Source organism: Buteo buteo, chromosome 2, assembly GCF_964188355.1.
Source record: "Buteo buteo chromosome 2, bButBut1.hap1.1, whole genome shotgun sequence".
Lineage (NCBI taxonomy): Eukaryota > Metazoa > Chordata > Aves > Accipitriformes > Accipitridae > Buteo > Buteo buteo.
This window is the reverse complement of record NC_134172.1, coordinates 79,132,545-79,159,836: the sequence shown is the minus strand read 5'-3', so window position 1 is coordinate 79,159,836 and position 27,292 is coordinate 79,132,545. Positions and strand designations below refer to the sequence as shown.

General features: G+C 57.5%; 3 protein-coding genes across 3 annotated transcripts; 1 reads left to right on the top strand and 2 right to left on the bottom strand.

Annotated features, from left to right (window-relative positions):
• Nucleotides 1-205: 205 nt before the first annotated feature.
• Nucleotides 206-8,669, bottom strand: XKR7 (XK related 7). Its single transcript, XM_075022624.1, has 3 exons — nt 8,200-8,669; nt 1,440-1,639; nt 206-1,338 (listed from the first exon to the last, which is right to left on the bottom strand). The coding sequence occupies exons 1-3, from the start codon at nt 8,667-8,669 to the stop codon at nt 386-388; spliced, it is 1,623 nt and encodes a 540-aa protein (XP_074878725.1). The 3' UTR covers nt 206-385.
• A 5,343-nt stretch (nt 8,670-14,012) lies between these two features.
• On the top strand, nt 14,013-16,490 carry PDRG1 (p53 and DNA damage regulated 1). Its single transcript, XM_075022107.1, has 5 exons — nt 14,013-14,197; nt 14,320-14,395; nt 14,543-14,617; nt 14,992-15,072; nt 15,407-16,490. Exons 1-5 carry the CDS (start codon nt 14,114-14,116, stop codon nt 15,487-15,489), a joined length of 399 nt encoding a protein of 132 aa, XP_074878208.1. The 5' UTR covers nt 14,013-14,113; the 3' UTR covers nt 15,490-16,490.
• A 3-nt stretch (nt 16,491-16,493) lies between these two features.
• TTLL9 (tubulin tyrosine ligase like 9) lies at nt 16,494-27,250 on the bottom strand. The gene is given in 10 exon segments (XM_075042280.1): nt 16,494-17,563; nt 18,166-18,287; nt 18,784-18,897; nt 20,567-20,769; nt 21,613-21,671; nt 22,556-22,643; nt 22,724-22,831; nt 25,095-25,280; nt 26,145-26,265; nt 27,075-27,250. Coding segments are annotated over 10 exon segments (1,248 nt in total). The 3' UTR covers nt 16,494-17,492.
• Nucleotides 27,251-27,292: the final 42 nt, after the last annotated feature.

Here is a 27,292-nt window from a genome sequence, read left to right as displayed (position 1 = left end):
CCCACCGTGCCCCAAGCCCCTCGCAGCTGCCGGCCCCCAGCCCACGGTGTCCCCAGTCCCCATCCTGCACCACTGACACGGTCGAGCACTGCGGGGCCGCAGCACCCACCGCCTTGGGCTCAGGCACCGGTGAGGTATTTTGGCAAGGACGAGCCCCGGCGGGGAGCCGGGGCGGCCGCCGTGGGGTGGGACACGGGTCTCGGCTGCGGGAGGGTGGCGCGGGGGGGGATAGCACCAAAAGACCTCCCCGGCCCCCGCCCACGGGGCGCTCGCTGCGGCGGCACGGCAGCGCCGGCAAACCCAACCGAAAGGCAAATGGCTGCGAAGATGTGGGACGGCCGGGATGGCACCGGGAGGGCCCCGCCGCAGCCCCGCACCTGCCGCCCTACACGGTGGTCTCGTACTCCAGCACCTCCTGGGGGGCACCGGGCGTGCGGTACTGCAGGCGCGGGGTGGTAGGCGATGCGTACTCCAGCGCCAGGATGGTCTTCCGCAGGCGCCGGTCGATGAAGTGGGCGTCCCAGGCCGGGTACTTCTTCCTGGGCAGGTCAATGCGGATGACGGGCCCCTCTGTCCGCGGGGCGCGGGCGGCCGGCGCCGGTGGGGCGGAGGGTCTCACCTGGAAGACGGGCACGCAGCTGTCCCGCTCCCCCGGCGCCCCGTCCCGCTCCCCCGCTGTAGTCCGCGGCAGCGAGCGGGGGGGGCTGGTGACGGCGTCCGCAGGGGACCCCAGCGCCGGGGCCGGCCGCTGCCGGAAAATGCAACCGCCGACACGGGGGCTGAACATGGGGCCGTTGGGGTGCAAGAGGCAGTAGTAGATGAACATGAAGAAGATGCCGAGGGCGAAGCTGGAGCTGACCACGCAGACAAGGATTAAGGCGTCGAAGTCGGAGGTGGTCTTGCGGTCGTAGTAGAGGAACCAGAGGATGGTGAGGGCGGCGTTCTCCGACAGCGTGATGACATAGTAGATGCACATGCGGTAGCGGCTCCGTCCCTCCTTGACGTTGAACCAGCAGAAGATGTAGATGATGCCCACCACCATGTTGTAGATGATCTCCTCCCACTTGGACATGCAGAAGTCCGTCTCACCCTGGATGATCCAGAAGGTCATGATGCACCAGTGGGTGACGATGAAGATGCCGAAGTAGAGCTGGAACACGGAGGCGAAGAGGGCAAAGGCGATGGCGCGGGCGGCGATGGTGAAGAGGTGCCACAGGATCTGCACCACGGCCCCCTTGTAGGACATGGGCATCTTGTCCTCCCGCGAGTCCCGCAGCACCTTCTGGTAGGAGGCGATCATCCACGCCAGGGAGACCAGCGAGGCCGAGGCCGAGAGCCCTGTGGGCACAAAGCGGGGAGAAGCAGTGAGAGCTTGCGGCAGCCCCGTGTCACCCCTTCCAGCCGCCCCTGTCCCCCGCCGCGGGGTCCGCGTCCCTTACCCTGCAGCGGCTCGATGGTGTTCTGCTGTACCATGATGCTGAGCTGCAGCACGAGCTGGGGTGCGCTCTTCAGGAAGGTTTCCAGCAGCCGTAGCATGCTGATGTCCGCGCTCTCAAACATCATCCGCCAGTAGAAGTGGCGGCGGCGGTGCTCGACCTGCCACCGGCTCTGCAGCCCCAGGTACAGCGTGCGGAGGTACCTGCGCGAGGCAGGGTGGGAGGGTGAGACGAGCCCCCACCGCTCAGGCAGCCGAGCTCACCTCCTCTTGCCCATGCGAGGTGTGCCCCGTGACCGCTGCCAACCTGCTCCAGTGAGCACTTCCCCCCTGATTTGGGGCCACGGAAGGCCCCCCACGCTGGGGGTGCAGGGGGCTGCAGGGCAGTGGCGATGCTGAGCTTACCCCTGTCCCACCCTGGACCCCCGAGATGCCGGGAAGAGGCAGCTTGTGCAAAGCCAGCTCAGCACCCTGCTGCCCCGGGGCTCACCTAGCCATCGCCCCACTGCCCACCCCGGTGCTGCCCTTGCGCCCTCTCCCCCACGCAGGGTCTGCCTCCCCACCCCAACCGGGGATCCCCCCCCTCAGCCCTGCTCTCCGGCCACCTGTGGATTTGGGGTGCCCTGGCCCCAGCCCAGAACCACGTCCGGCTGCTTCTCAAAGGGGATATTTTGGTCCTGGCTGGCGCGGAGCCCACCCTGCCTCCTCCTGCCCCAAGCCAGGACGGAGGCACCAGCTGGTCGTGCCGCGCTGCCCGCGGGAAGCTCCCGGGCGCTCGTGCCGGCGTTGCCTCGGTTTTTGGCAGGGCTGTGGGCGCGGGCGCACGCCGGCCCCGGCCATCTGGTCGTCGGCCGGGGGTCAGCGGAGGTGTGTGTGGCACCGACGCACACGCCGGCTGAGTCACCGCCACCAGGGACCCCTCCCTGCGGCACGGGGCCAGATCCGGGCACCGCAGGAGGGGACACGGGGCCGGACAGGCAGGGCATCCCCGGGCAGCCCTGCTTGCACCATGGGCTGGTGGCTCCACTGCTGCGGGGGGAGGAGGGAGCCGGACGAGGAGGAAGACAGAAAGACGAAGCGGGAGGATGTCGGACCATAAAGCTTCCTCCCAGGCGAGTAAAACCCTCACGCAGAGCGACGGCCTCTCCATCAGCTCCAGAAAGCGCTGCCAGCCGATTCCATTAGCCTGACATGCGGGAGAAACCCTGATCCCAGCACTTTTGGCTCATCCGTCAGCAGGAGGAGGCAAGAGCTGGCCCTGCTCCCGCCACGGGGATGGCTGGGTGCTCCTGCCCCTGGGCTGCACAGCCCCAAGACCATGGTGGGGGCCATCAGCTGGGGCCACAGAGGGCCCCGTGCCACTCTGCTACCATCTGCTCCCACCCCGGGCAGCTCCAGCAGCTCCCTCAGCGTGCAGGAGGGCAGGGTGGGCATGCGGGTCCCATGGGGCTCTCGTGGTCCTCCCCAGCGATGCCCTGTCACTGCCTGCCCCATCCCCTCCCACCGCCCTGCTGGGAGCCCCAAAAAGCCCCCCCGCCAAAAGGTGGCCAGGCAAGACATTGCTGTCAGCATATAACGCAATTTTGGTAGTCCCGCCCCGGTTTCAGCGGGTGCCAATGGCTGCAGGGGCCATCCCGTGGCCCCACAGCTAGCCCAGCTCCCGGTTCCCACCGGCTTCTTTGCGCTGGTGTCAAAATGACGTTTTAATGTCCACCTCGGGGGGAGAAGCTAATTTTAGCCTTTCCTGAGGCCCGTCCCTCGCTGCTCGGGGGGAGAGGCTGCAGCCGCTCGGCTCCCGGAACAGATTTGCAACCGGGTGCCACCTGCTCGTGCCCAGCCAGGCCAGCACTGCCATCGCGGCAGCACCGTGGCGGCTGCCCCCCAGCCCCTCTCCCCACAAGCCGCCTCTTCTGGCCCCGCAGAAGGGCCCAGGGTCGGACCCCCCTCACTGGCAAGGTGCAAACCAAGGGATGGCCTGGGGACAGAGGACATGGCATGGGGGGGAAAGCAACCGGAGAAGCGATGCAGAGCCCAGATGCCACAGGCCATCGCTGCTGGTCCCAGGGCACCCATGGGAGACACGGACACCGGCAACCTCATCCTCTCCCTGTAATCAGCCTCGCTAATTGGGCTCGTCAGTGCCATGATCCCACCTTCTGCGGCACACGGCAGCCCCCCCACACAGACCGCAGAGCTGTGCCGTCCCCGTGGCACAGCCGGCAGCCACCACGTGCCGTCCCCAGCTCCTCAGCCATTCAACTAGTGACCCGCGGCCTCCCCCAGCTTTCGGTGGGGGCACAATTACTCTCCTGTCTTCCCATCAGCTCCATAGATCTCATTAAAACAAGATTTCATCTCCCATCAACTTGCCAGAATGAAATGTTGATTCTTATTTGTTATGCATTTGATCATCCCGTGGTGTTTCAGCCCAGAGAAACATCCCCGCGCTGACAGTGCACGGCGGGCGCTTACCAACCCAGCACCGCAGCAGCTGCATGGGAAATACAGAATCAATCACTTGAAAAAAAATCATTTAATTTTCAAAAAACTGATGATGAGGCAGAAACCGACCGCGAGAGCTCTCAGGGCTAATTGCTCCCTCCTTTGTATTACAAAGAGTAATCTAACGAAACCCCTGCAGCAGGAAGGTGGTGGGCTCAGGTGGGTGCTGGGTTTGCCAGAGCCCCGCCACGGATGAGTTTGCTGGCGCCTCACCACAGCCAGGTTTGCCAGAGCCCCACCATGGCCGGGTTTGCTGCCAGTACCACTGTTTGCCCCCCGTTCCCAGCTACTGACCCTGGTTTTCAAGTATCGGAACAAAAGAAGTGCAAGGAGAAAAGCCCAGCCCTGGTTATAACCAAATCCACTAATCATTGTCCTCAGATAGAAAAGGACAAGGGACCCTCGGGTCTAAGAGTGAGCGATACGGAGTGCAATTTTCCTAGAAGGTAATTTGGGATATCATCCCTTAATCCTTTATTTAAACAAGGAGAAAATTGCTTCCCTGTTGCAGCCATTTTAATCCCTTACACATCCCGCCAAGTCAGGTCATCAAGGAGAGCTGCACATGGGCCTGGCTGGCATGGCACCGCGCTGATGAAAGCCCCCGTGTCCCACCGTCCTCACACCCCAACGTGCCCTGGGTCCCTGGGGCGAACAGGAGCAGCAGAGGCCACTCATACTCAGGGAAAAGCTCAGTCTGGCCCCAAAAAGCCCCTTGTCCTGCGCACCGGGTCCAGGCAGGGACCCCCAGCAAGTGACTGACCCCAGTGCTGGGTCCTGCAGCAGGACAAGCCGGGTGCTCCCAGGGCTGAGAGGTCTCCTGAGCAGGCAGAGTGAAGGCCTGGGGAGCAGAAGGGCCAGTGGGGGGAAACCTGTGGGTCCCAGCTCTGCCACCCCTCGTGAGTTCACCCAGGGTGCTGCTGAGGGTGTCCGTGCCCTGCGGGGCTGCCGCTGGACTGGCATCAGGACCAAGGGGTGGCACTGGGTCCCCAAGCCAGCAGAGGATGGGGGGACACGGGCTGATGGGGGGCTTTCTGGGAGGCCCTGCGGGTGGAGAGGGCACCCCAGGTCTGGCCCCGGTGACCCCCAGGCAGCCAAACCAGGCGTGACCCTGGGCTAAAGCAGACACAGGGGCACAACGGGCACAGGCAGGGCTGTCCCCAGTGCAACGGGACCCGCAGAGACACACCAGCCAGCTGCCAGCCCACGGAGGTGACAGGGGACCCCTGGCACACTGCTGGGTGGGAGACACACGTGGCATGCACAGCATCCCTTCCTTTGGTGTTTCTTTGGTGAAAAAGCTGGTGACTTTTTGCAAGCAGAGTGGATAACAATTCCCAAGCTGCAAAACCATCCAAGCAGCAGCCCCCAAACGCAGCGGTGGCATGGGCTTACCTGGGGGACGGGCCTGTGCCGCTGCTGCTTACACGAGCACATGGTCATGCAACCGGCACCGTCTCCGGAGAGCATCCGTGGCGGAGTATTTGCATGTGTATCATGAACGCGCTGATGACAACTAACTTCAGCAGCTTCTCGCAGCAGCTTTAATTTGGGATAATCTCAGGGTTTGTGCTCAGAGCTGCCTTTGCAGCTGGGAAGCAGCTGTATTTTTGTGATTTGGGGTCTTTGTCACAGCTGGGGCTCGGGGCTGCACAGCGATGGATTTGGTAGGGGTGAGGCAATCGCAAGGCAGGGAGGAGGCAGGTAAATCAGGGAAGGGAAAGATGTTTGGCAAGGGGCATGGTACCCTGGCCAGGGAAAAGCTTTCCCTTCACATGTAGCATTTATTTAACACTTCTTTAACTGCCACGTCTACCTGCACCGGATCCAACCTCACTAATGGGTTTAACAAACTGCATTTAACTGGTCACCCAAGCTAATCCCAAACACCGAGATTAGAAAGAGCCTCAGCTGCAGCTTGAGACCAACATGTCCTGGAGGGTCAGTGCTGAGAGTTACCGCTTTAATTGGCTTAAGAGCCTCCGCGGTGCAGCAGATCAGGAGAGCGTGGCTGACACCACCGGCAGCAAAGCCCCCGACCGCAGCCTGGCCCCAGCTCAGGCCAGGATCAGGTAATTGCCTGCAGGGTGTCAGGGCCAAGGCCGGCTGCAGGCAGGCTCAGCAGCCAGTGGGCCGAAGAGCTCCCATCCTCTCCCTCACCAGCTCCTCCAGCACACTAAGGCAGGGCTTGCACCCATCCTGCAGCCAGCATACCCTGAGAGCTGCCATGGGGGTGGGTGGGATCGGGGAGGGGCAGGTGGTGGCTGTGTTGGTGAGGGAAGGGCAGGAGCCCCTCTAGCACAGTGCACGCTGGACTGTGAAACAAAGTTAGACGTCCCAGGAGCATCCCAGGAAAAGCAGCAGATGAATGAATGCATGCAGACAACAACAGGGAGTGGAGGAGCCTCTGTACTACAGTAGCTCAGGAGGCGAAACAGCACCGAAACCTGAGCCTGAGCGCTGCCTGCTCGGTGCATTGTTCCGGGAATTTGCCATTGTCTCCACTCCCTTCCCAGCACCAGCCTTCCCTGGGAAGCAGCTCGGTGCCAGAGCCACGGCTCTTCCCCAGCGCCCCAAGGATGGAGCTCAGCGGAGCTGGGAGGGAGCAGGGCCGGAGGAAGGGGAGGAAGGTGCCAATAAACCATCAGCTTGGGCTTCTAGAGGGTCTGCAGAGACACAGGCAAAGGGCCTCGAGACTGCTCCAGTGTGCCAAGCTGTTGCTCACCCTGCCTGCACACCCTGCCCAGGCCCAGAAAAAGCTGGGGACGAACGGCACCTCCTCACCCGTGACCCCACAGACTACAGCGAGCTCCGAGCAGGAGCACAGGGAGGCACATGGGGGGGACAATCCGAGCCCAAGGTGTTCGGGGCCCAGCAGAAGCACTTCACACCCCCTGGCACCTGGCTGTCATGGCCAGGCAGGCCCCCCAGCAGGTCCAGCACCACCCGGCCATGGGGACAGCAGTCTTGTGCCACCCAGCTGGGCTGTGGGCTAGTCATGCCAGCTCCTGCCCACACCCACAGCTCCTGCCTACACCCGCAGCTGGGCTCTGCTGGGGGCTCTCCCCCACCACCCATCCTGCTGTGGCTGCAGAGAGATTGATCCCCGTGCCCCCCCCACCCGCCTGGGCCCCTGCTGCACCTCACCATCCCCACCCAATACCCCCCATACCCTGCCATCCCCACCTGTGTCCTCCGTGCTGCACCCTGTTATCCCCCCCATGTCCCTGCTGCACCCTGCCACTCCCTCTAGCCCCAGACTGGCTCCACGACCCCCGTGCCTCCAGACCTGCCCCAGATGCAGCAGGGGGATGAGGCCTCGCAGCAGCCCCATCCCAGCCCCCTGGTCCCCCAGTACCCCTGGTCCTCCCATACCTCCAGACCCACCCCAGCTGCACGAGGTGGATGAGGCCCTGCAGCAGCCTTATCCCAACCCCCTGACCCCCCGCCCCATACCCCTGGTCCTCCCATACCTCCAGACCTGCCCCAGCTGCAGGAGAGGGATGAGGCCCTGCAGTAACCCCATCCTGGCCCCCTGACCCTCCCTGACCCCCCCGTACCTCTGGTCCCCCCATACCTGCAGAACCACCCCAGCTACAGGAGGTAGATGAGGCCCTGCAGCATCCTCATCCTGACCCACCCGTACCCCTACAACCCCTGTACCTCCAGACCCACCCCAGCTGCAGGAGGTGGATGAGGCCCCGCAGCAGCCCCCTGAGCCCCATCCTGGCTCCTCATCCTCCCCATCCCTATCCTGTCTCTGTGTCCCTCGTAGCCCCCCGGTACCTCCAGACCCACCCCAGTTGCAGGAGGTGGATGAGGCCCTGCAGCATCCTCATCCTGACCCCCCCGTATCCCCACAACCCCTGTACCTCCGGACCCGCCCCAGCTGCAGGAGATGGATGAGGCCCCACAGCAGTCCCCTGAGCCCCATCTTCCCCATCCCTATCCTGTCTCTGTGTCCCTCGTGGCCCCCCTGTACCTCCAGACCCGCCCCAGTTGCAGGAGGTGGATGAGGCCCTGCAGCATCCTCATCCCGACCCCCTGACCCACCCCGTACCCCCACAACCCCTGTACCTCCAGACCCGCCCCGGTTGCAGGAGGTGGATGAGGCCCCACGGCAGCCTCACCCCGACCCCCTGACCCCCCGGTACCCCCCCAACCCCTGTACCTCCGGACCCGCCCCAGCTGCAGGAGGTGGATGAGGCCCCACAGCAGCCCCATCCCGACCCCCCGGCCCCCCCCTCCGGCCCCCCCCGTACCTCCAGACCTGCCCCAGCTGCAGGAGGTGGATGAAGCCCTGCAGCAGCCAGACGCAGAGGCGGCAGCAGCCGCGGGGGCCGCGGGCGCTGTCCTTGGTGCTGCCGGCGCTGTCCTTGGTGCTGGCGGCGAAGTCGTAGACGAACCACCTGAAGCTGAGCAGCTGCACCACCAGCGAGGGCAGCAGCACGAAGAGCAGCGTCAGCCCGAACCACCACCGCTGCCCCCGCACGTAGTAGTGGGCCGCCAGCCACAGGTCCGAGGCGCCGTCCGCGAAGCAGACCAGGAGGGCGCAGAGCACCCAGCAGCCGTCCCGCAAACGGTATCGTCTCGCCGGGGGGGCCGCTCCTCCTCCCGTTCGTCTCCCCCCGCCGCCTCCCTCCGGGCTCTCCAGCCTCACGGCCGGGCCGCCGCCGCCGCCGCCACCGCCACCGCCGCCGCCACCGCCGCCGCCGTCCGACTTCGCGGCCATGTTGTCGGGGGAGAGGAGGAGAAAGGAGGGAGCGGGAGAGACTTCCGGAGGGAGGACGGCGCCGACGAGCCCGCCCCGGCAGCGCCCGCCCCCGCCGGCCTCGCCCCGCGACCGCCCGGCCGCCACGGGCCGCCCGGCCCGGTCCGGCCCCGCCGAGACCCGCCCCCGCCCTCCCCCTCCCCCGGCCGGCCCCGGGAGCCCCCGCCCCGTGTCGTCGCCCGTGTCCCCCCCCCCCCGCCCCCGCCGCTCCCCCCTCCGGAAAGGGCAGCCGCTCCCCCCCCGGGGTCCCGGGGGAGCGCACGGTACCGGTGGGCGCCTCCCCGCGCCGCCCCCCCAGCGTCCCCGCCGGGAAGGGCAACGGGCCCCTCCCCCGGTCGGCCCCGACCCCCCCACACCGGGCTCCCCGCCGACAAGGACGGCCTGGTCCCCGCCGAGCCCCCGCCCGGGGGCCAGCGGGTGCCTCCCCGCCCCGGTCCCGGTGGAACCTACCCGGGGCATCGGCCGTGCTGTCCGACCACCCCCTCACGCAGCTCCTCAAGGACCGGAGCCCCCTGAGCAGCTGCTGGGCGGCCTCGGGCTCCCCCAGCCCCGAGTCTCAGCCCTCAGCCCGGGCAGGACCCTGATCACGGGTCCAGCCCTGGAGCGGGCCAGGGCGGTGTGAGCCTGGGAGGATGGAGATGCTGCGGGTCCCTCTGTCACCCCCTCCCCGGGGCTGGGACAGGCCCAAAGGCCACCAGGCTCCTGCCCAAGGGAGTCCCGGCAGGGTCCTGCTGGGCTGGACCTGAGCCCCGCTTTGGAGGGAGAGTCCCAGCCTTGGGGAAGTCCCCGAGGAACCACGCAAGCCGGTGAAGTGCCAAGGTCTCTGGGCGGACCTGGGGCACTGGGGTTTGGATGTAAGTGTGCCCAGATGCTGCCCTGCTCCTCGGCTCTGCCCCACCATCTCTCCTCCGTTCGTTGCCCATCAGAGTTCGGATGCAGCGTGTCTGGCAGAGCCAGGCTGCCCTGGCCTGGCTGGCAGTGCGAGGAGCTGGTACCCTGCATGCATGAGGAGCAGCACTGTGCTGGCATCCCCGGCGCTGCTGGGAGGGAAAGGGCTTTTTGTTCCTTTGCAGCGTGTCTCCAGGGAGGGTGATCACATGCAGGCAGCTGCCCCCGGCCCAGAGGGACGGACTCCGGCTCGCTGCATTTCAGCCCCCAAGGCTCAGCCCCGTGTATTCGCCTGCGGAGGAGCCACGCGCGTGGCTGGAGCCTGGCCCACGGTGAGCACGCCGCAGCACGCAGCGAGGGGGAGCGTGTTTTATCCCAGGAAACGTGGCCAACTTCCAAACTCCGCCTTGCAGAGCAGCAAGGGGGATCAGCTAAAACTGGGGGTCAGTCTGGGTTCCTGATGCACAAAACAGAGGGAGCAAGTTGTGGGGGGGTGTGTGGGGGGGCATTAGTCAGCACAAGGGAGCAGAGTCAGGCCCTCGGTGAGGCTCTCCCACTGCTGCATGTATTAGCATGGGTAATGCGACTTAAATACCTAACCTTGAGATGCTCCTGACAGATCCCCTCGACAAATGCCTGCCTGGGGGAGGGGACGCTCGCAGCATCCCAGAGCCCAAAGAAAGGAGCCTTTCATCCACCAACGGTCAGGGCCAGGGCCCCTTCGGGTGACAGGCTCCGTTGGCCAGAGCCCCCCCCGACACCTGGTCAGCCCCAGCCCTGTTTGGGCTCCGTCCCTGGGGAGTCTCTGTCCTGGCTGGGCAATGGAGCAGAGCCGGTGCCGCCACGATGGTGGGCATAGCACCAGGGAGAGGGGACCTGGAGACCAGGAAAGACGGACCCACCTGCCTTCACAGACCCCGAAACGCACCCTCTGAAAGCGGAGTTAAACATCCACAGCCTGAGAACACGGAGACTGTGGTTTAAAGTCTGATTTATCTTAACAGCAGGCCCCAGCAGCCACAGGGAAAAGTGAGAGAGAAAAAAAACCTATAAACATCCCTGAAGCCTTCCCGTGCAGCTGTCAGCAGGCAGGGAGGGTTTCTAGCTGCATACATAAAAGTGCTGCAAGGAAGAAAAAGGAACATGCTGAACCCAAACCCTGCTCTTTCCACAACAAAATACACAGCAAAGCAAAGCAGCCCTCAGCAGTGGGCGGGCGGCCGGTCCCTCTGACTGCCTGGTTCCCAGGGGGGCACATAAACGTGCAGCTGGTTCAAACGGACCTCTGGTCCCCGGGGCTGAGCCCAGCTTCCAAGCAAAAGGCACTGCCCCTGGCGCCAGCTCCAGGAGAAGAAATCCGTGATGATTTGTGGCTGGCTCAGAGCTTGGCTGCGGAGAGGCCCACAGACCACAGACACCAGTCACCGCTCGCTGCCCTGCAAATGTTTTCCTGGTGCCCGTGGCTTTGCGATCCCTCGTGCCGCAGCAGACTCAGCTGCAGCTTCCCCCACACTTCTGCCAAGCTGGGCCCCCTGCTTCCCGGGGAAAGTAGCCCCTGCCCCTCCAGGCAGCTCAACATCCCCAACAAAACCCTGCCTTCATTGCACTGTCATTGGCAACCCCAGACGGTCACTGTGCTTTCCTTCACTGCTGCCAGGACATGAGCAGCCTGTCCCTATCCCATCCCCGTCCCTGTCCCCATCCCCACGTCCATCCCCATCCCCGTCCCCATCCCCATCCCTCCCGCACCGACTTTGGACGCACTCCCTCCTCCTTGCCTTGCTGGGCAGCACGAGGGCTGCTGGTGGAGGTGGCGGGAGAAGGTTTCCAGCCCACTGAAGGGGATGGTCACCACCCAGCCAGGCCATGCTTCCCAAGCATGACCTCCAGCTCTGAGCTCTGCAGCCAAACTCTGGTCTCAAGAGGCTGTGTCTGTGCAGCAGGACAGACGGGTGGGGCTTTCACTGCCCACCCAGCTTTTTGTCACTGGTCTGAAAAATGTGTCCCCGTGGGAGGTAAATGGAGCTCCAGCTCTAGTTAGGGTGCCAGCACACATCACAAGAATCAGACACTCTTCTGATCCCATCAAAGCAACAAGGATCAAATGCTGCCTTCATGCCTGGCAGAAAGGTGAAGCCAACCACTCCACAGTGGATGCTGCAGTGTGAGGCTGCAGGAGAAAAGCAGACCCATGTCCTGCATCCTGCATCTCATGTCCTGTCCCATGTCCTGCATCCCACTCTGCAGCCGACCCCAGTGCCCCTGTCCCGCTTGGACTCCATGGGAGCCAACCCTGAGGCTGTGGATGGGAAGCAGGTGGCCCCCGATCCAGTCTGTAGATCTCCAGCCAGCCGCCCCCACCAAAAAAGGAGCATTTTCCAGCATTGGCATCCAGCCCCAATCCCGCTGCCTCTTTTGGTCGATGTCAGGAAAAAATCCAACCTGAGTGTGAATCACTCCCAGCCCAGCCAGGATGCTGTGCATTACTGCTCGCTTCCACCACTCCCCTGGAAGCCGCCTTATTTTAGCACACGCTGCCACAGACGGAGGAGATCTCCCCAGTTAACTGTAACAAATGACCTTATGGGATTAGGGCCAGTAATCTTCCGATCTGGGTAATCTCCCTTAAGGGATTATTTGCGCACGGAACTGTGGTGACCACCAGCCAGCCGACACCTCGCTCCCTCCATCCCTGACCCCTGCGGTCCCCGTACAGCCACCCCTGTCTCCGGCAGCCCGGAGGTGCCACAGCGCGGGGGGTCACCATGCACCCTTTGGGGTGCTTCTCGCCAAGATGAGTCCCGTGAAGGGCATGAGCCAACAGGTCAGGTCCCCCCCTCCACTGATACTTCTCCTCTCCCCCAGCCTGCGCTCAGTGCCTCAGGGATGTCACTGGGGCTCCCTCCAGTAAAAGCACCAATCCAAGACAGATTGGAGGTCCCTCCACCATCAACGGTGAAGCAATGGTGTCACCGTCATCATGCGACACTGAGCGGTATTGTCAGGGAGGCAGTGACGGTGTGGCCAGCTGTTCAGCCAGCAGGGACCCAGCAGCACCGGCCAGAGGTTATGAGCAGGGAGCAGCCCCAGCTGGGCACTGCCTCGCTGAAGGTCAGTCAACGCTTTCTGGGCAACTGGAGGGTGCAGAACCCCAGGCAAGCGTCCAGCATGTTGTTACCAGTAAGCAAGAGGAGCGGGAGCAGCACCTGTGCGGTACCTGGACTGGAGGGGAGCAGGGCTGGTGGTTCTCAGCCGGGAACTGGGCAGTTTCACCAGGGAGGAGCAGCACTGCTTTGGGGCTCTGCCCAGAGCAGGGACACAGGACACCAAAACCCGTGTCCCCTGTTACCTGTCAGCCCCGGGTGGGCTCCCAGCACCCTTTCCTCACATGGCAAGGGTCTGGCAGTCCTTGCCATCAGTGCTCGGTCTTCCTGCATCTCCAACACCCCATTTCTCTCTCTCCTCTTTCTCAAGGGCTGGGTGGGGTGGAAAGAAGGGGATAAAAGCCATTTTGAGGGGTGATATTTCTCCCTTCCTGTAGGCAGGGTCACTCAGGGCAGAAGACCGACGCAGTGCCCTGGCAGAGCCTTACGGCTGCTCCGACCATCCCCAGAGGTGGTTCCTGCCCGGCACAGACTGGGGGCCACCAGGGCTGGCTGAGGGCAAGCTGACCCACGGGGACAGCAGCCGGCTTCCCTCCCTGGGGATGGCAGGCCCTGGCCCGCTGAGCTCTGGATGAGCTAGCCAGCTGCACAAAATGAAATCTGAGCTCATCGCCCCACGCTTTTAGTGCTCTTTATTGCGTTCTGGGGAAAAAGAGGGGACAGAAAGGCAACCTGATGCTCTGAGGAGCCCAGCTGCCTGACACCGGCACCGAGCTGGCAAGGAAGGGCAGACAGAAGCGCGGTGCTGGTGGGGAGGGGGGAGAGGGGGCGGGTTGTGACAAGGCATAAATAATTCACGCGCGTGGGGACCCCCAGAGTCCCTCCGGGCTGCGGGGAGCAGGGCTGGGTTTGGGGCTGGCTGTGGGGCCGGGACCCCCTGCTGCCAGGGCGGTGGTGCCGGGGCTCAGCGTCCCTCGGCCGCACCGAACGCTCCCGTCCTTCTGCCGGACGGCGAGTCCCCGTGGGACCGTCCCGGTGTCCCGGAGCCAGTCCCGGGGTGTCCCGTCGCCCCCCAACTCACGGCTAATCCCCTCCCGCCCACCCGTTCCCACGCCCGCTGGCTAGCGCCCCCCTCCCCTCCCTGCCAGCCGGGCCACGCGTGTTTTTAGACACGCGGCCGCGCGTAGCTCCCGTTAATTCAGTCCGCAACGGGACGGGGACGGGGTCCCCGAACCCCGGGGGGGGTCCCCGAGCCCCGGCAGCACCCGGGGCGGCCGCTAGGGGGCGCGCCCCGAGCCGGCCCCTCCCACCGCGGAACCCGCCTTGCGCGGCTGCGGCTGCCGCCCGGCGGAAACCGGCGGCGGAACCGGAACCGGAGCCGGAGCCGGACCCGGACCGTGTCCCGGTATCGTTATGGCGCGGGACCCGGCCTTCGTGCTGCGTTACCTGGCCGAGGTGGAGGAGCTGGCCGAGGACGTGCTGGCGGCACGGCAGCAGGTACGGAACGGACCGGTTTCGCCCCCGGCCACCCCCTCTTTCTGCTCCCCGGTAGTCCCGGCGGCGCCCCCCCCCGCCTCCGCCGGTAACCCCGAGCCTCGGCTGCCTCTCTCCCGCTGTAGATCGTGGACCTGGATGTGAAGCGGAACCGGAACCGCGAGGCCCTGCGGGCGCTGCAGAAAGACCCGGAGCCCGACGGTAAGTCCGGTCCCCCCGGAGCCGTCTCAGCCCCGACCCGGCCGGCTGCACTCACCGGGAGCCCCACGGGCCGAGGAACGGCTGCCTGGCCGGGGAGAAAAACTTCTCTGACCAAAGGCTTTTCCTTTTCCTCCTCTCCCTGCGCAGAGAAGGCCATGGTCTGCTTCGGGAACATGTTCATCGAGCTCCCGAAAACACAGACCAAGGAGATGCTGCAGAAGGGTAAGGCGGGCTGCCTGACGGGCTGGGCTCACCTCTAGTCTTAACCGTAATAAGATTTTAGAAAAATAAGCTGGGTTCTGTCCAATGCTGGGCTTCGAAGTGCCCAAAACCTCTCAGTAGCACTCACGGGTGGATTCTGGCTGTCGCTTGGCTCTCCTGGGCAGTGCCCTGGGAAGCACGTTGGGGCACGAAACAGCCTGGGGCTGAGCCCCGTGGGCAGCGGGGGGGCTGGGTGGGACCCCCGAGGTAGCTGGGGAAGGGTCCTCTCCTGCCCCCTCCCCAGGCCTGGGCTTCCACAGCGAGCCTCCCACAGGAGGTTCTGCCTGCGCCCCAGAGCCCACAGTCCTCCTCACTCCTGTCCCGCTTTGTCTCAGACCAGGAACATCTGGATGAGGAGATAAACAACCTCCGGAAAGAGCTGCGCGTGAAGGTGAACCGCCTCTTCGAAGCTCAAGGTAAACACTCCTGTTCTGGAATCTTCTCAGTCTCTGGGAGCAGACGTGGACTGTCGGGAGGGTCCAGAAACTCATGACCTCTGCATGTTCCTGCAGCCGCTTTCCCGCCGGCTTCACAATTCTGTCCTGCTCCAGCAGTATTGTGCGGCTCCTGCTGCGGAGCTGTCACCCACCAGCACGCTCAACAGGCTCCCGCATCACGCCGGGGTGACCCCACATCAGCTTCCAGGGCTGTCCCTGCCCTCCCCACACCCCCTCTAAAGTTTAACATGGACCGCTTCTCTTACTGTGTGGCAAAATACTGATTTTTTTTTTTTTCCATGTGTTCTCTCAGGCAAAGCTGAGCTGAAGGGATTTAACCTGAACCCCATGACCGCCGAGGAAATGAAGCTAATCAATCGCATCCTGGAGGGGTGAGGTGGCCATGCCATTGTCATAGCGCGTATTCAGGCTGTCACCTGTGGAGCTCATGCTGCAATAGTCGCAGCCTTTGGGGTTTGGAGGAGGACATCAGTGTGCCCGGAGCCCGCCTCGGGTGAGGTCCCTGGCAGACACTGGGGAGGGTTTGGCTCCTCAGCTACGATGCTGCAGTTTCCTTGGATCACCAACCCTTTCCCGCTCCTTACTGCAGCCTGGGTGGCAGAGCTGCGCCCAGGCACGGGCTGGGACACAGCGCTGGGCAAACGCCAGTGGCTGGGGAGGAAGTGGGGTTATTAAAATCAGAGCAGCGGGGCAATCCTAACTCCGTGTGTATGTTCCTTGTTGGGTTCTTCTGTGAGCGCTTCTGGAGACTGGCTTCAGAGCTGGTTCATTGTTGGTGTCGGGAACAGGAGTAGGAGGAATTGGGAATCCACGGCGTGCCCGAAGCACAGAAGAGGAGTTGTGCGCGCCTGTGGTATTAAAACAAAGCAAAGCTATACATCTGAAGCACGACAAGAATGTCTTTAAAGATGTGTAGGGAGGGACAGGAGAAGGCAGCATCCTTTTAGTCTCGCTGGGAAAACACTTTCTACTGTTAAGTTGGAAGGCAAGAGACCACAGAAACAAGTCTTTCAAAACTAGATGAAGGGATAAAATGTATGTATATTTAAAAAAGCAACCTGAAGAGGACAGAGCAGGGATAGTCACTGAGTCTGTCTTGTAGTAAAAGGACAATTGATTTAACCAGCAATGGTTTCTTCAAAGGTTTTAAAATTTATTGTCTTCTACACTTTAGTCTGAACTTGCTACCCCAGCACAACTTGGTTAAAACCATAAGAAGACTTTAAAAAATTAATTGTGATTAGTAATGGACTATGGTGAGTTTGATATTTATTTTTTTTTCCTGTGTACAGAAAAGCGTCTGGGTCCTGTTGAGCCCTTTCTTTTTTGAACTTTTGTAAAGATATTTCTGGATAGAATTTAAATCTTTAAACATGGCAGTTGTCCTTCTTTCTCCAGCTCTCGAGGTAGCTCACCCGTTCTGTTAAACCACGCATGTGTAACACAGAGCTGGGCCCCATCCCTTGCTCTCTTCCCTTCTGCACAGCTATGCAGAACTTTAAGCGCAGCTCCGCCGGTTTCCTGGCTCCCTGACCGCCTTCCAGGTTAACAGGCCAGAGGTGCCTCCTCCAGGCAGCCCTGTGCTGCCTTGTCCAGTTCCACACATGCATCAAATTCTGCAGAGTTCCAAAAATAGTCTGTTTCAGACTCCTTAAAACTGAGCTGTGATTTCTTTAAATCTAAAAAGCTAACTACCATTGCTTGACCTAAGTTTTAACATTCTGTAGCCAACACCACATACTCTAAATGTACAACTGCAAGAAGCGAGGCTGTCCACTTCAGGCTTGAGTTCCAGATACAATGATTAAAAATAACATTGACTTTATTACCTGAACGCTCTCGCCCGTAGCTTTTTCAGAAAATTGCATCTCTTCTGGAAGCAAGCGGCAGTACACAGTGCCAAGTCCCTGTGTTGGAGCCGCAATCTTACATAACCTGTGTAGTACAGCCAGTCAGCCTCTCCATAACATGTGATGGCGAGGTTATTTTTACAGTATCATGGCAACAGGTTTTCTGCTCTTGACATGTTTCCATAGTAGTAGCAGTAGGACGATCAGGTGCCTGCCTTCCCTAAAAGCTTTGTTTTGCTGTGCAGAATGTGTTTAGCCCCTCTTATTTTCACACACAGTACAGAACTAAGCATGAGTGCAGATGGACAGCTGAGAAGCCAGCATCCCTTGTGTCAGCCATTATGAAATAATCTCATTCAAGCCCATTGCAGCTTCCAAGCCGGGAAACCTTCAGAAGCAAGAAGGCCAGTGTCCTGTGCTGAGCCAGCAGTGTCCAGACAGAAATGGGAACTGCTGCTGCCCAATGTATGGAAGAGAGAGTGAACTTCAGCCACGGTGACCTCTCCCATCCCAAGCTTGGGATCAGCATTACACTTTCTGCTGTGCAGGAAGATTCCTGAAAAGCTGCTTCAGTTGTTTCTTCCTGCCATTGTAGCAGCCTGCAATGAAAACATTAACAGGGGAGTTAGTTACACATCACCTTACTCTTCCTTCCTGTAGAGGTGAGGTGATGTCCCACTTTCAGGTGAAGCTGTATTCGTGTTTTGTTAGTTAGGAGCTACAGCCAGAGATGATTGTAGGCACACTGAGCCGCGTACTGTAAAATAAAGTTACAATACAAGTCAGCGTCTCGGAAGTAAGACTTCAGAATCCGAGTACTACTTCCTAACAGTAAAATACACAACTAGCTTCAGGAAAGCACCCAGTAAATAGTCACCACAGTGACTGTATAGCCGTTTTTGCAGCAAAGCTGGTATATGAAGGACTCTGCTGTGACTTAATGCTTGAAAAGCAGGACTGTGAACAACACTGTTCCCACTACGTATACATGCTTGTTTTCAGCAGTGCTTCTGCAGCTTGGTCACTTACATCCACTTTTGGAAAACATTTGCTCCTTTTGGTCTCTTAATCCCATAAGACCTCACACACCCATTCTTATTATTTTGCTCCTGAGTGAAAGGTGCGTGCTCTCCTCTTGCTGATGTGCAGATAGCTTAGGGATGCGAACGGGGCACCCTGCCAGCACTGGATGAGTACGCACCTAAATGTGTGTTTGCCGTGACGTTCTCATTCACCAGAGCACCCGGGTCTCCCCCTCTGCTGACAGGCCTGTCATTCCATATCAGGTCAAAGCCTCCAACATGCTTCTCTTTCCCCGTCAGCGTACAACATCAAATACACGTACTGAAGTACCTGAGCAATGACAATTATCTGTCTGCGCACAGGAATAAACTCCCAGACAATCAGAGACAAAGCTGAACAGCTGAAAGCAGTGGACGTCTTTCTACTATTAATATCTGAGGTTAGCACAGTTGCAAAGTCAATCACAAAATGCTGCAAGACAAGCTGCTTGGAACAGAGCACTCCAGAAGCCGTAAGTGTGGGAGGCACAATGCAGAAGGGCCTCTGAAAGAGAGCTCTTGTGCAAGTCCCAGCTCTGACACGGACTCCAGTCCCTTTGCAGCCCTGTGCTGCTTTGTTTTGCCACTCTGAAATGGCAGCATGCTTGCTTACTTTGCTCTGTTTCTGGAAATTCATCATTTAATCGCCAGAAAGGTTAGAGTATTATGATCAGTTGCCAAGAAAGACACGGAACCAGACCATCCATTCCAAACATTTTATTAAAAGCCCTTAGAAGGTAATAAACATCTTCACCCGCCTGCTCTCCCTGTCCACAATATGAAGTGTGTCTTTGAGAAAATGACACTTGAGTTCAGAGTCTTCCTGGCTACTGGCAGTGAGGGAAGGTGAAGCATTTACCTCCAGAAGCCAGCTGAGGAGATACAACACTAAATTAAGGAGAAACAGGCAGTTTTGCCAGTGGTTCATTTAAGAGAAATGCCTGTCCACAAAATCATTACCCTGCTAGCAGGCAGGAGTAAGTGTGAAGCAATAGGAAATCCAACCCTAAATCTCTTTCCCATGCACTGAGCCAAAGAACATTCTGAGCTTATTGCAAAGTTTCTATTCCTGTTCTCGATGGTACTAAAGAAAAAAAATCCCTCTAGCTTCCAGAAAGACATACAAGTGAAAACCAAAGTCTAGCTGAAGCAGTAAATGCTGAGGAGAATTCACAGAATGAGCATTAACCCTTTTTTAGTGGCGGAATGTGGATGTCTCCTGGGAACAGTTTCCTAGCACAACTCAGTGTTCAAATAGCTCTCCTACGAGAGCCCAGCAGCGCTATCTGAGCGCTGCGACAACATCAAGGACTTTCATTCCGATTCATTTGTTTCCTGACCAACCAAAGTTACTCCAGCTCTTTACGTGCAGGCTGCCTAAGCAGTAATTTGGTTTGAGGCTATGAACAGAGTAGATTGTGCAAATTAGAGCTATCCAGGACCACAGCTGAGCTGCATTTATTTGCTCACTTGAAATAAAGCTGTCCCCAGTGGCACCACATGAAATATTGGGCTGAAGCTGACAGGACACAGGGCTGTAACAGGTATACCAGCTACCATGTCTTGTTAGAGAGAAGAGTTAAAAAAAATAAATTAGAGAAGACATTTCGTAGGAGAGCACCGACAACATAAATCATATCTAAGGGAAATTTCCTTATCTATGGTACTGCCTGCACTTTACGTGATTAAGGCTGAAAGAATAATAATCCTATTTGCTTGTCATTTCTGAAGTACTATTTGCTGTTTCTGTTTTTCTCAACTCCTGTAATGACAAGTCAGTTGCGCTATCAGGTTCTTGCTGTTGCAATACTTGGATTGCGTCTGTAGCAGATAAAATTCCGAGAATTTCAGCTGAACTTTAATGATACATATTTTTCACTTAGCCAGTGAGAAAACATTTATTTAAAAAAAAAAATCTAGAATCAAATTATGTTTTAAAGATTTGGAGTTTTTTGTTGCTGCCATTTAAAATACCCTCAGCTCCTGTGGAGTGCTTTTTTCTGCAATTAGCAGGAAGGACCTCTTTCAGTTGGGGTCTGCCTTTTAGCCAATGTACCACAGATACGGGTTATGTTTAGCGCTGGCAGCCAAATGGCACCGGCTGGAGGTTTATCAGTGCTGATGGGACAGTGCTGTAAGATACATAAGCAGAACAAGAGAAGATAGTAACCCTCCATCTCTGGCAAGTGCTGTGACACTTGTGATATGCTTATACTTGGAGGGGAGCATATTCCAGAAATAGCCAAATTGGCAGGGTTTCACAACAAAGGGCTAGAGATCCTACAGACAAAGTTACAGGGTGCTGCACCCAGCTAATAAACCCTGATTCTCAGAGGAAGAGCAGCTGCAACCTTCCAGATGGCAGCTCCCTTCATGTAAACCAGTTCAAACCTCTCTACACTTCACTTGCAGCTCTAGGCTGGCTCACTCCCAGCCAGCCTGCAAGCACTTACCAACAAGATGCAGAAGCATCACGGGACACCCCTGTCCCAGGGAAAGCAGCTGGCCTGACGCTATAACCCCTGGTATGTTTATTAACACCCTTATGGTTTCAGATCCTGATGGATCAGGATGTCATAGCTGTAGAGCTCAAAGCAGTGTTTGTCACTGCTAATCACCTTCTGAACACTCTGGAGGCTGTGGGTGTAAGTGTTGTCCATATCCGCAAAGAGAACTTCCACTGACCCTGCCCCACACCTGGTGGTTGAGCACTGTCCAAGCTGGTCAGTCACCAGCTTGCAGCCCTGAGACATCCAAACACAATTATACGAAGCCAATCCCAACAGATGACCACACACTTAGCCCACATGATTTTTTTCAAACATCACCCTATAGTCTCCACAGCCCAGTAAAAAAAAAATTCTTAGTAAAAAGCCAGAGAACAGAAGATAGGGGCCACCAACCCCACAATGCAGTTAAACTCTTCAGGCTTGACTACTGTACAGCTATAGGGAAAAAAGGTCCCCAGGTCCCCAATCAAAAGTTCCCTAACAGCAATCAACATCCTCTCTTCTATCAGGGTACTGCAAAGACCCTCCTTTCCCTACAAACAAGGGAGATTTATAGAAAGGAGCAGCCCATAAAATTGGAAGTTCAACACCATCCTCCATTAATCTCAAACATTGACCCTCATCTCAGATTCATGAGCAATCTGACATCCCAATTTTCTCTCAGCTGCCACCTCTTGAGAGAGGAAGCTTAACAGTGACAGTTGTGTGCAGCAATGTCAACCTTGCTGTATCACTGAGGTCTTAGAAGCGAAGGGCTAAGCTATAAGATGTCTACATCTCAGAAGGGTGCTAACCAGAAAGTTATTAGGTTTAAAGTAAAAAAGATCAGCCTTATAGATGCACAGACAGCTGCAAAGCAACATTAAAGCAGAATGCTCGACCAGCCTCTCTCCTAAATCTGCTATCAAGGAAATCGCATTTATGGGTATCAGGAGACAAGACAGCACAGTTAAGTGGCTGAAGCACACAGCCACGGCATGGTAGCTGGCAGGATGAGGTCAGCTTGCTTGCATCTGCCAGAAGAGCCCCAATGGCAGGCAGCGGGGGAATAGTCTGCAGACAGTGAGTACCCCTCACCTTCCTGGGATCATAATCAGGTGCAGTCTTTTGCACTGCCACATTTGTGAGATGAACATCTGGGACAAAGTAGAGATAAGGATTGCAGACAAACAGACATTGAACAAGCAAATACGGAATTCTCACTCTGAACAGTCCTCTTCTGCCCCAGTGCCAATTAATTATCTTCCCTGTCTGTAATCACAGGCTTCAGCCACCTAAGCTTAAATCCAACACTGCATGATGATACCTTACTAAAATTGCAGGAAAGAAAATAAAAATCAGAAGTAATCAAGAGGGGTATCTAGAAAATGAAAGAGTGACTGCCCTGAGCTAGTACTGTACCTCATGGCTGGCATGAAGCTTTTCATGTCACCATGTCTCCAAACCCCAGCACACCTTCACCCAAGGCAGCTTGCTGTACCCCTACTCTGGAAAGGCTTTTGATTGTTCAGAGCAAGCATGAACTGTGCTGAACTTGCACGGAGAGAAGTGATGGATTTTCCTGTCTCCTGAGCCATCAAATTGAGGTGGGATACCTTTTGGGAAGATGTGTTAATCAAATGAAAGCTATCAAACTCAATAGAGTAGCAAGTGCGACACATAGGAAATCAAATAGTTCTCTCCCATGAAATCACCCTGCCCTTACGTTCTGTGAAGCTAAGAAAGAAGAAAGGCTGCCAAAATTCAACCACTAACAATAAAACCAGGACTGACATTTCAGCTTCAGTCCTAGCTGATTTTTCAAACTGACATTTCCAGTGATCTGGTGACACCAGTTTTCCAATGAAAAAAGACTGGAGAGAGGGAGGGTGACAGCGGCAGCAATAGGACAGCCGAATCCTACAGGTGTTTGCAGGAGTCAGAAGTGACAAGGTTTGTCTGATGCAACTAATAGCAAGCAGTAGAATTGTACAGTTCTTTTCTTACCCTTCTTTGTGGCACATAGAGACAGGTAGGATACAGCAATCATCTCTGCTATTCAGAGTAAATCGTGTATTAGAAAAGCAAGCAAATCCACCTCTGTATAACCAGGCCTTCAGTGGGATGTACTGGGAGAAGAGGAAAGGAGCAACTGGACATTAAGGCAAGGAAGTCCATTTCTGGCATAATAATGGTGGTTTGCACTTACAGATGTCTCTAGAACATAAACTCTCAAGTCAAACTTTCGACCCATGAAATGCAGAGAAATGTATAGTATTATCCAGCTGCTGATATTGCTGCTTAGTGTTAGATGTACCTAAGATCAGAAGTTTATGTATAAATACATGCTTACATAAAGTGTAAGAAGTCAGATCACAGATAAAGTCTCATCTGACCATTTTGGAAAATCCACTGTAAAAAACTATGTTGTTGCCCTGAGGAATGGTGAAGGATTATGGTGTGACACAGGCACAGGAGAACAGAACAAGTCACCGGCAGAATAAGAGGATGAAATAAGAGCAAAGGAACAAAATGTCTCTTGGATATTCCCCAAAGAGAAGAGAGAGAGTGGTTCTCACCTTCTTCAGTCAATGATATCCTTCAGTTTTCAGAACAGGAAAATTCCTTCACCTTGTGACCTGCCAACCTACATATGGAAGAGCAGAGTTACTGGCTTTAACGTTAGCATTTCCTGCAGTTTCCCAGAATTCCAGTGTAGAAGCCCTGCATAACCTGATTCATCATCTGTTTGTATGCAAGCACATTTATTTAAGGTTATGGGGGGGAAGGGGATACAACAGCAGCTCTCTAGTGCAAAAAGCTCAGATTTGCAAGTGTTAGGAGGATTCTTGGAGGAAAGGGCAGAGCAGGCAGCCAGCCAATGGGGAAGTTCCACAGTACCAAATAAACAAACCCTGTCACATGCTTGCAGAAATATAAGTAACGCAACATATGGTGTTGGGAATTTTGTTAAGTCACATTTTAAATTTGTGTACGTTACAGAAGAACTTAATTAAACTGCAAAGTCATGAAAGATTTCAGAGAACTATGGCAAGGAAGAGCAGAACAATCCTGAAGACAGCCTAAGCTGCATGATGTATTAACAGTGGGTGACGAGTGGCCCAGATAAGCCACCCAAGAAGCAAGGCTCCCCATGGCACCTTCCCAAGGAGGTCCAGGCTCCTGCAGCTCCAGGATGTGGCCCTGTGCACAGCCTGACCTACTACTGCATCTGAGTGTGGGAGTAGGCAACCTGAGACATCACAACATGGGGCTGCTCAGGAGCACAGACCAACAGAAGGAGTAACAGGGAGTTTATTTTTACTTGTCTGCGAGTTTTGAGGTCACCCACAAACTATTTCATTTAAGTTGTTAGTATAATCTCAGTAATCACAGGCTTTTCATACATCCTTGTTTACTGTGTTCTGGTTATTTACCAAGTTAATTGAGGTTGTGGGCATAAAATCAGCTTAATGTAAGGTTTTTTTTGTTGCCAATTAACACATTCCCATTTGTAGAGTTAGATAATCACTAGCTGCTATCCTCCTGGCTGTAATTCACATGCTAGTTTGCGTAATTACCTCCCATTCACTTCTCACAAGTGTGCCCTTACCGATGGGCCTCACTTGCAGGGTAAGACGAATCCTGTCCCAGCCTCCTCGACAGACCTGCTGCGCAAAGCAAAGTGACTGCTCGCTTGCAGGTCTCTCAGATGGGTGTATTTTTAATTATGCACCATGGCATGATACTCATTTTAAATGACTTGAATCATCTGGCAGAAGCAAGGCATTTCTCAGCATCACATTGTATTGTTGTAATTTCTAAAGGAAACACAATTTTTCCTTGGTCCCCAGGACACTGGCTGAAGTGGAAGTTGCATTCAGCACAGCTCCAGGCAGCTGTAGGTTTCGGGGGACAAATGTGATTCAGAGCATGAAGCCACCTTTCAGGTCTCTAACTGCAGAGCAGAGAGAAGCTAATGCCAACCAAATCCACCCCAACTTATGCTCCAGGCTGCTCATGGAGTCTCCTGTAATCTCTTTGCATTCTCAGGATGGAAGACCGCTCAGTCAATTGACTGGACTTACACGGGCTGACATCTAACGTAGTGGGATTTCCCTAAAACCAAACAGATGTTTTCATAGCTCCATCTTTAGGGGCTGCCCAATTAGACAGCTGCGCTGCACACACACACACACACACCACCTTCTTGCACACCTGCAGCCAAACTGAAAGATTTCAGAGCATGCACTTGGCCATAACCTCACAGCAAGAACTCCTGGGAGCACAATCTGTTCCTCCACACAAGAACTCTGCACTTTATACCTTCACCACTGAGTTAACTTTGGCTCTACAAATAAACTGAGCTGTCTTTCGACTGCTGAAGTAAGTTGTTACACAAGAAGAAGTGTTTTGGTAGTACATGTTGACCAGGAAACTGGCCAGGAGCACTGCTGCTCCTAGCCACCTTGCTCTGCCCAGTTCTTCCTGCGGATTTCCTGCATATTTTCCTCTCCCTCTGCAGAACGAAGGCATCCATTCATCTCTGTCTCACTTTCCCTGGGAGAGCAAATACTTACCGGTTTCATAAACCAAGTGATGCCAGGATTCTTGCAAAATTCTTCCACAAACAAATGGTACTCTGAAAGCATTTTGAAGGTCTTCAGAATAAAGGCACATTTTGTTGTCTCAAACTTTCCTGCTTCTCTTTCTAACTGCTTCTGAAGCCTCTTCAGATTCTTCACTAAGCAGTTCTTCTGACTCAGCTGGGTAGAAAGAGAAATATAAGGTTCAGTGCAACAAACGCTCCCACAGTCTGACTCACTTTAATTGCCCTTGAGAAGTTTCTGGGGATCAAATGCACCACATACTCTGATGATTAAAAAAAACCCAGATATCATTGAGAACTGCTTTTTCTTTGTGGAGGAGAAGGCTCAATTTCAATTTTGTGTATCTCCGCATGAATGCAAGGAGCTAGAACAGAGCAGGTCTTACAATCCACGTTCTACCCTTTCTACTGGAGCTTTCTCACACAGTCAGCACACTCCTCTCCAGGACAGGCAGCCCTGACCAGCGCTGCCCACACCGACTCTGCAGGCAGACTTACCCCCCACACCCACAGCAGCCCAGTCCCACCGCCCCTGAACCACCGCAGGTTACGGCCCAGTGTTACAAACCACCCTCAGCCCCCATTCATGCCATGGGTGGTGGGCACGAAGGCTCAGAGTGGGAACACATCCCGCTCAGCCGCTGTGCTGCAGTGGAAGCAACACCCCGGAGAGGACTGGGCAGGCCTCTCAGGCTGTAAGAATTTTTTACCTGTTGCAACTAAACCTGCCCACCGATACAAAGGAGACTCCCCCAAATGCAGCCATTTTGGAAGCCCTATCACAATGCACCATCCTCAGGTGGTTTGAAGGCAAAAGCTCCTATTCCTGGGTAGACGGGACGCAGCGCAAGGCCCGGGTACAGGAGGCCCTGCCGGCGCTGTCCTTGCCCTCACCTGCACAGGGAGCATCCAGGGTTTAACACGCTGCCTCGGGGATGAGGCAGGAGCCGGGGGCGCAGCGCCGTGAACCCACCGCATGGCCCGCTCACGGGCCGTTACCCCCACTTCTGCCTTTGACTACGGCTGCTGCTTCTGCCCTCCCCCGCGGGCTGCCGGCCTGGGCCTGGGCCTGGGCCTGGGCCTGAGTCTGGGTCTGGACCCGGGCCCGCCAGGCCGCGCCCGTCCCCATGGCAACGGCGCCACTGCGCAGCAGAGGGCGCTGGCGGGACCGGAAGTCCGGGTCTGGCCACACCCCCGGCCTGACCCCGCCCCCGCCCGCCCCCGGCCCGGCCCCCCCCGGGGCCTCAGCCCCGTCACTTCACCCCCCCCCGAGACCTGTGTCCCCGCCGTGTCCCGGTGCCCTCAGCTCCCGCAGTCCCCTCGATCCCACCCTGTGGGCTCCCACCCACCCCTCCAGCCCATGTCACCCCATCCCCTGTCATCCCGCCTGTGTCCCCAGGTCCCCTGCCCTGTGGCCCCCCCCCCTCCCCGTGTCCCCCTGCCCGGTGCCCCCCCACGTCCCCCACCTCATGCCCCCCATGCCCTGTAAGTCCCCCACATCCCCACCCCGTGTCCCCCTGCCCTGTGCCCCCAGGTCCTCCCACCCCATGTGGGGCCACGGCGTGTCATCCCACAGGGCGCAAGGGAGGGGGTTGGGGGGGGTCCCCCGACCCCTGACCGCTGCTGGGCAGGGACGGCGACCAGCCTTTCCCCAGTCCCAGTGAGCCCAGCAGCGGCCCAGTATGATGCACCCCGCTACTGTGGTGCCGGTGGCAGAGGGGGACAGCAAAAAGGTCTAAAAAGTTCTAAAATCCAGCCCAGGATGTCACTCGGGGGGGGCGGGCCGGGGCGGTGGGTGACAGGCAGCAGGTGAGCCCTCACCCACCGGCCCCCTGCCCACAGCTGACGGGACCCACCGGCACTGCCCGAGCCGGCTGCCCTGCAGAGCCCCCCCCGGGGAAACCCACGCAGGACCCCCCCCCCTCCAGGCAGGGCAGGGATGCTGCGTCACCTGCCTGCAGGTGGGCACGCTGCGGGCAGCCCTGAGGCGTGGGGGGCCGGGGTCTCGCCCACCCTGCGGCGGGCACAGGCAGGGAAAGGCATGGCGCAGGCAGGGACGGGCATGGCGCGGGCAAGGCCGGGCATGGCGCAGGCAGGGGCGGGCATGGCGCAGGCAGGGGTGGGCATGCCGCCGGGCGCTTCGCCGCGTGGCCGCACAGACCTTCCTTG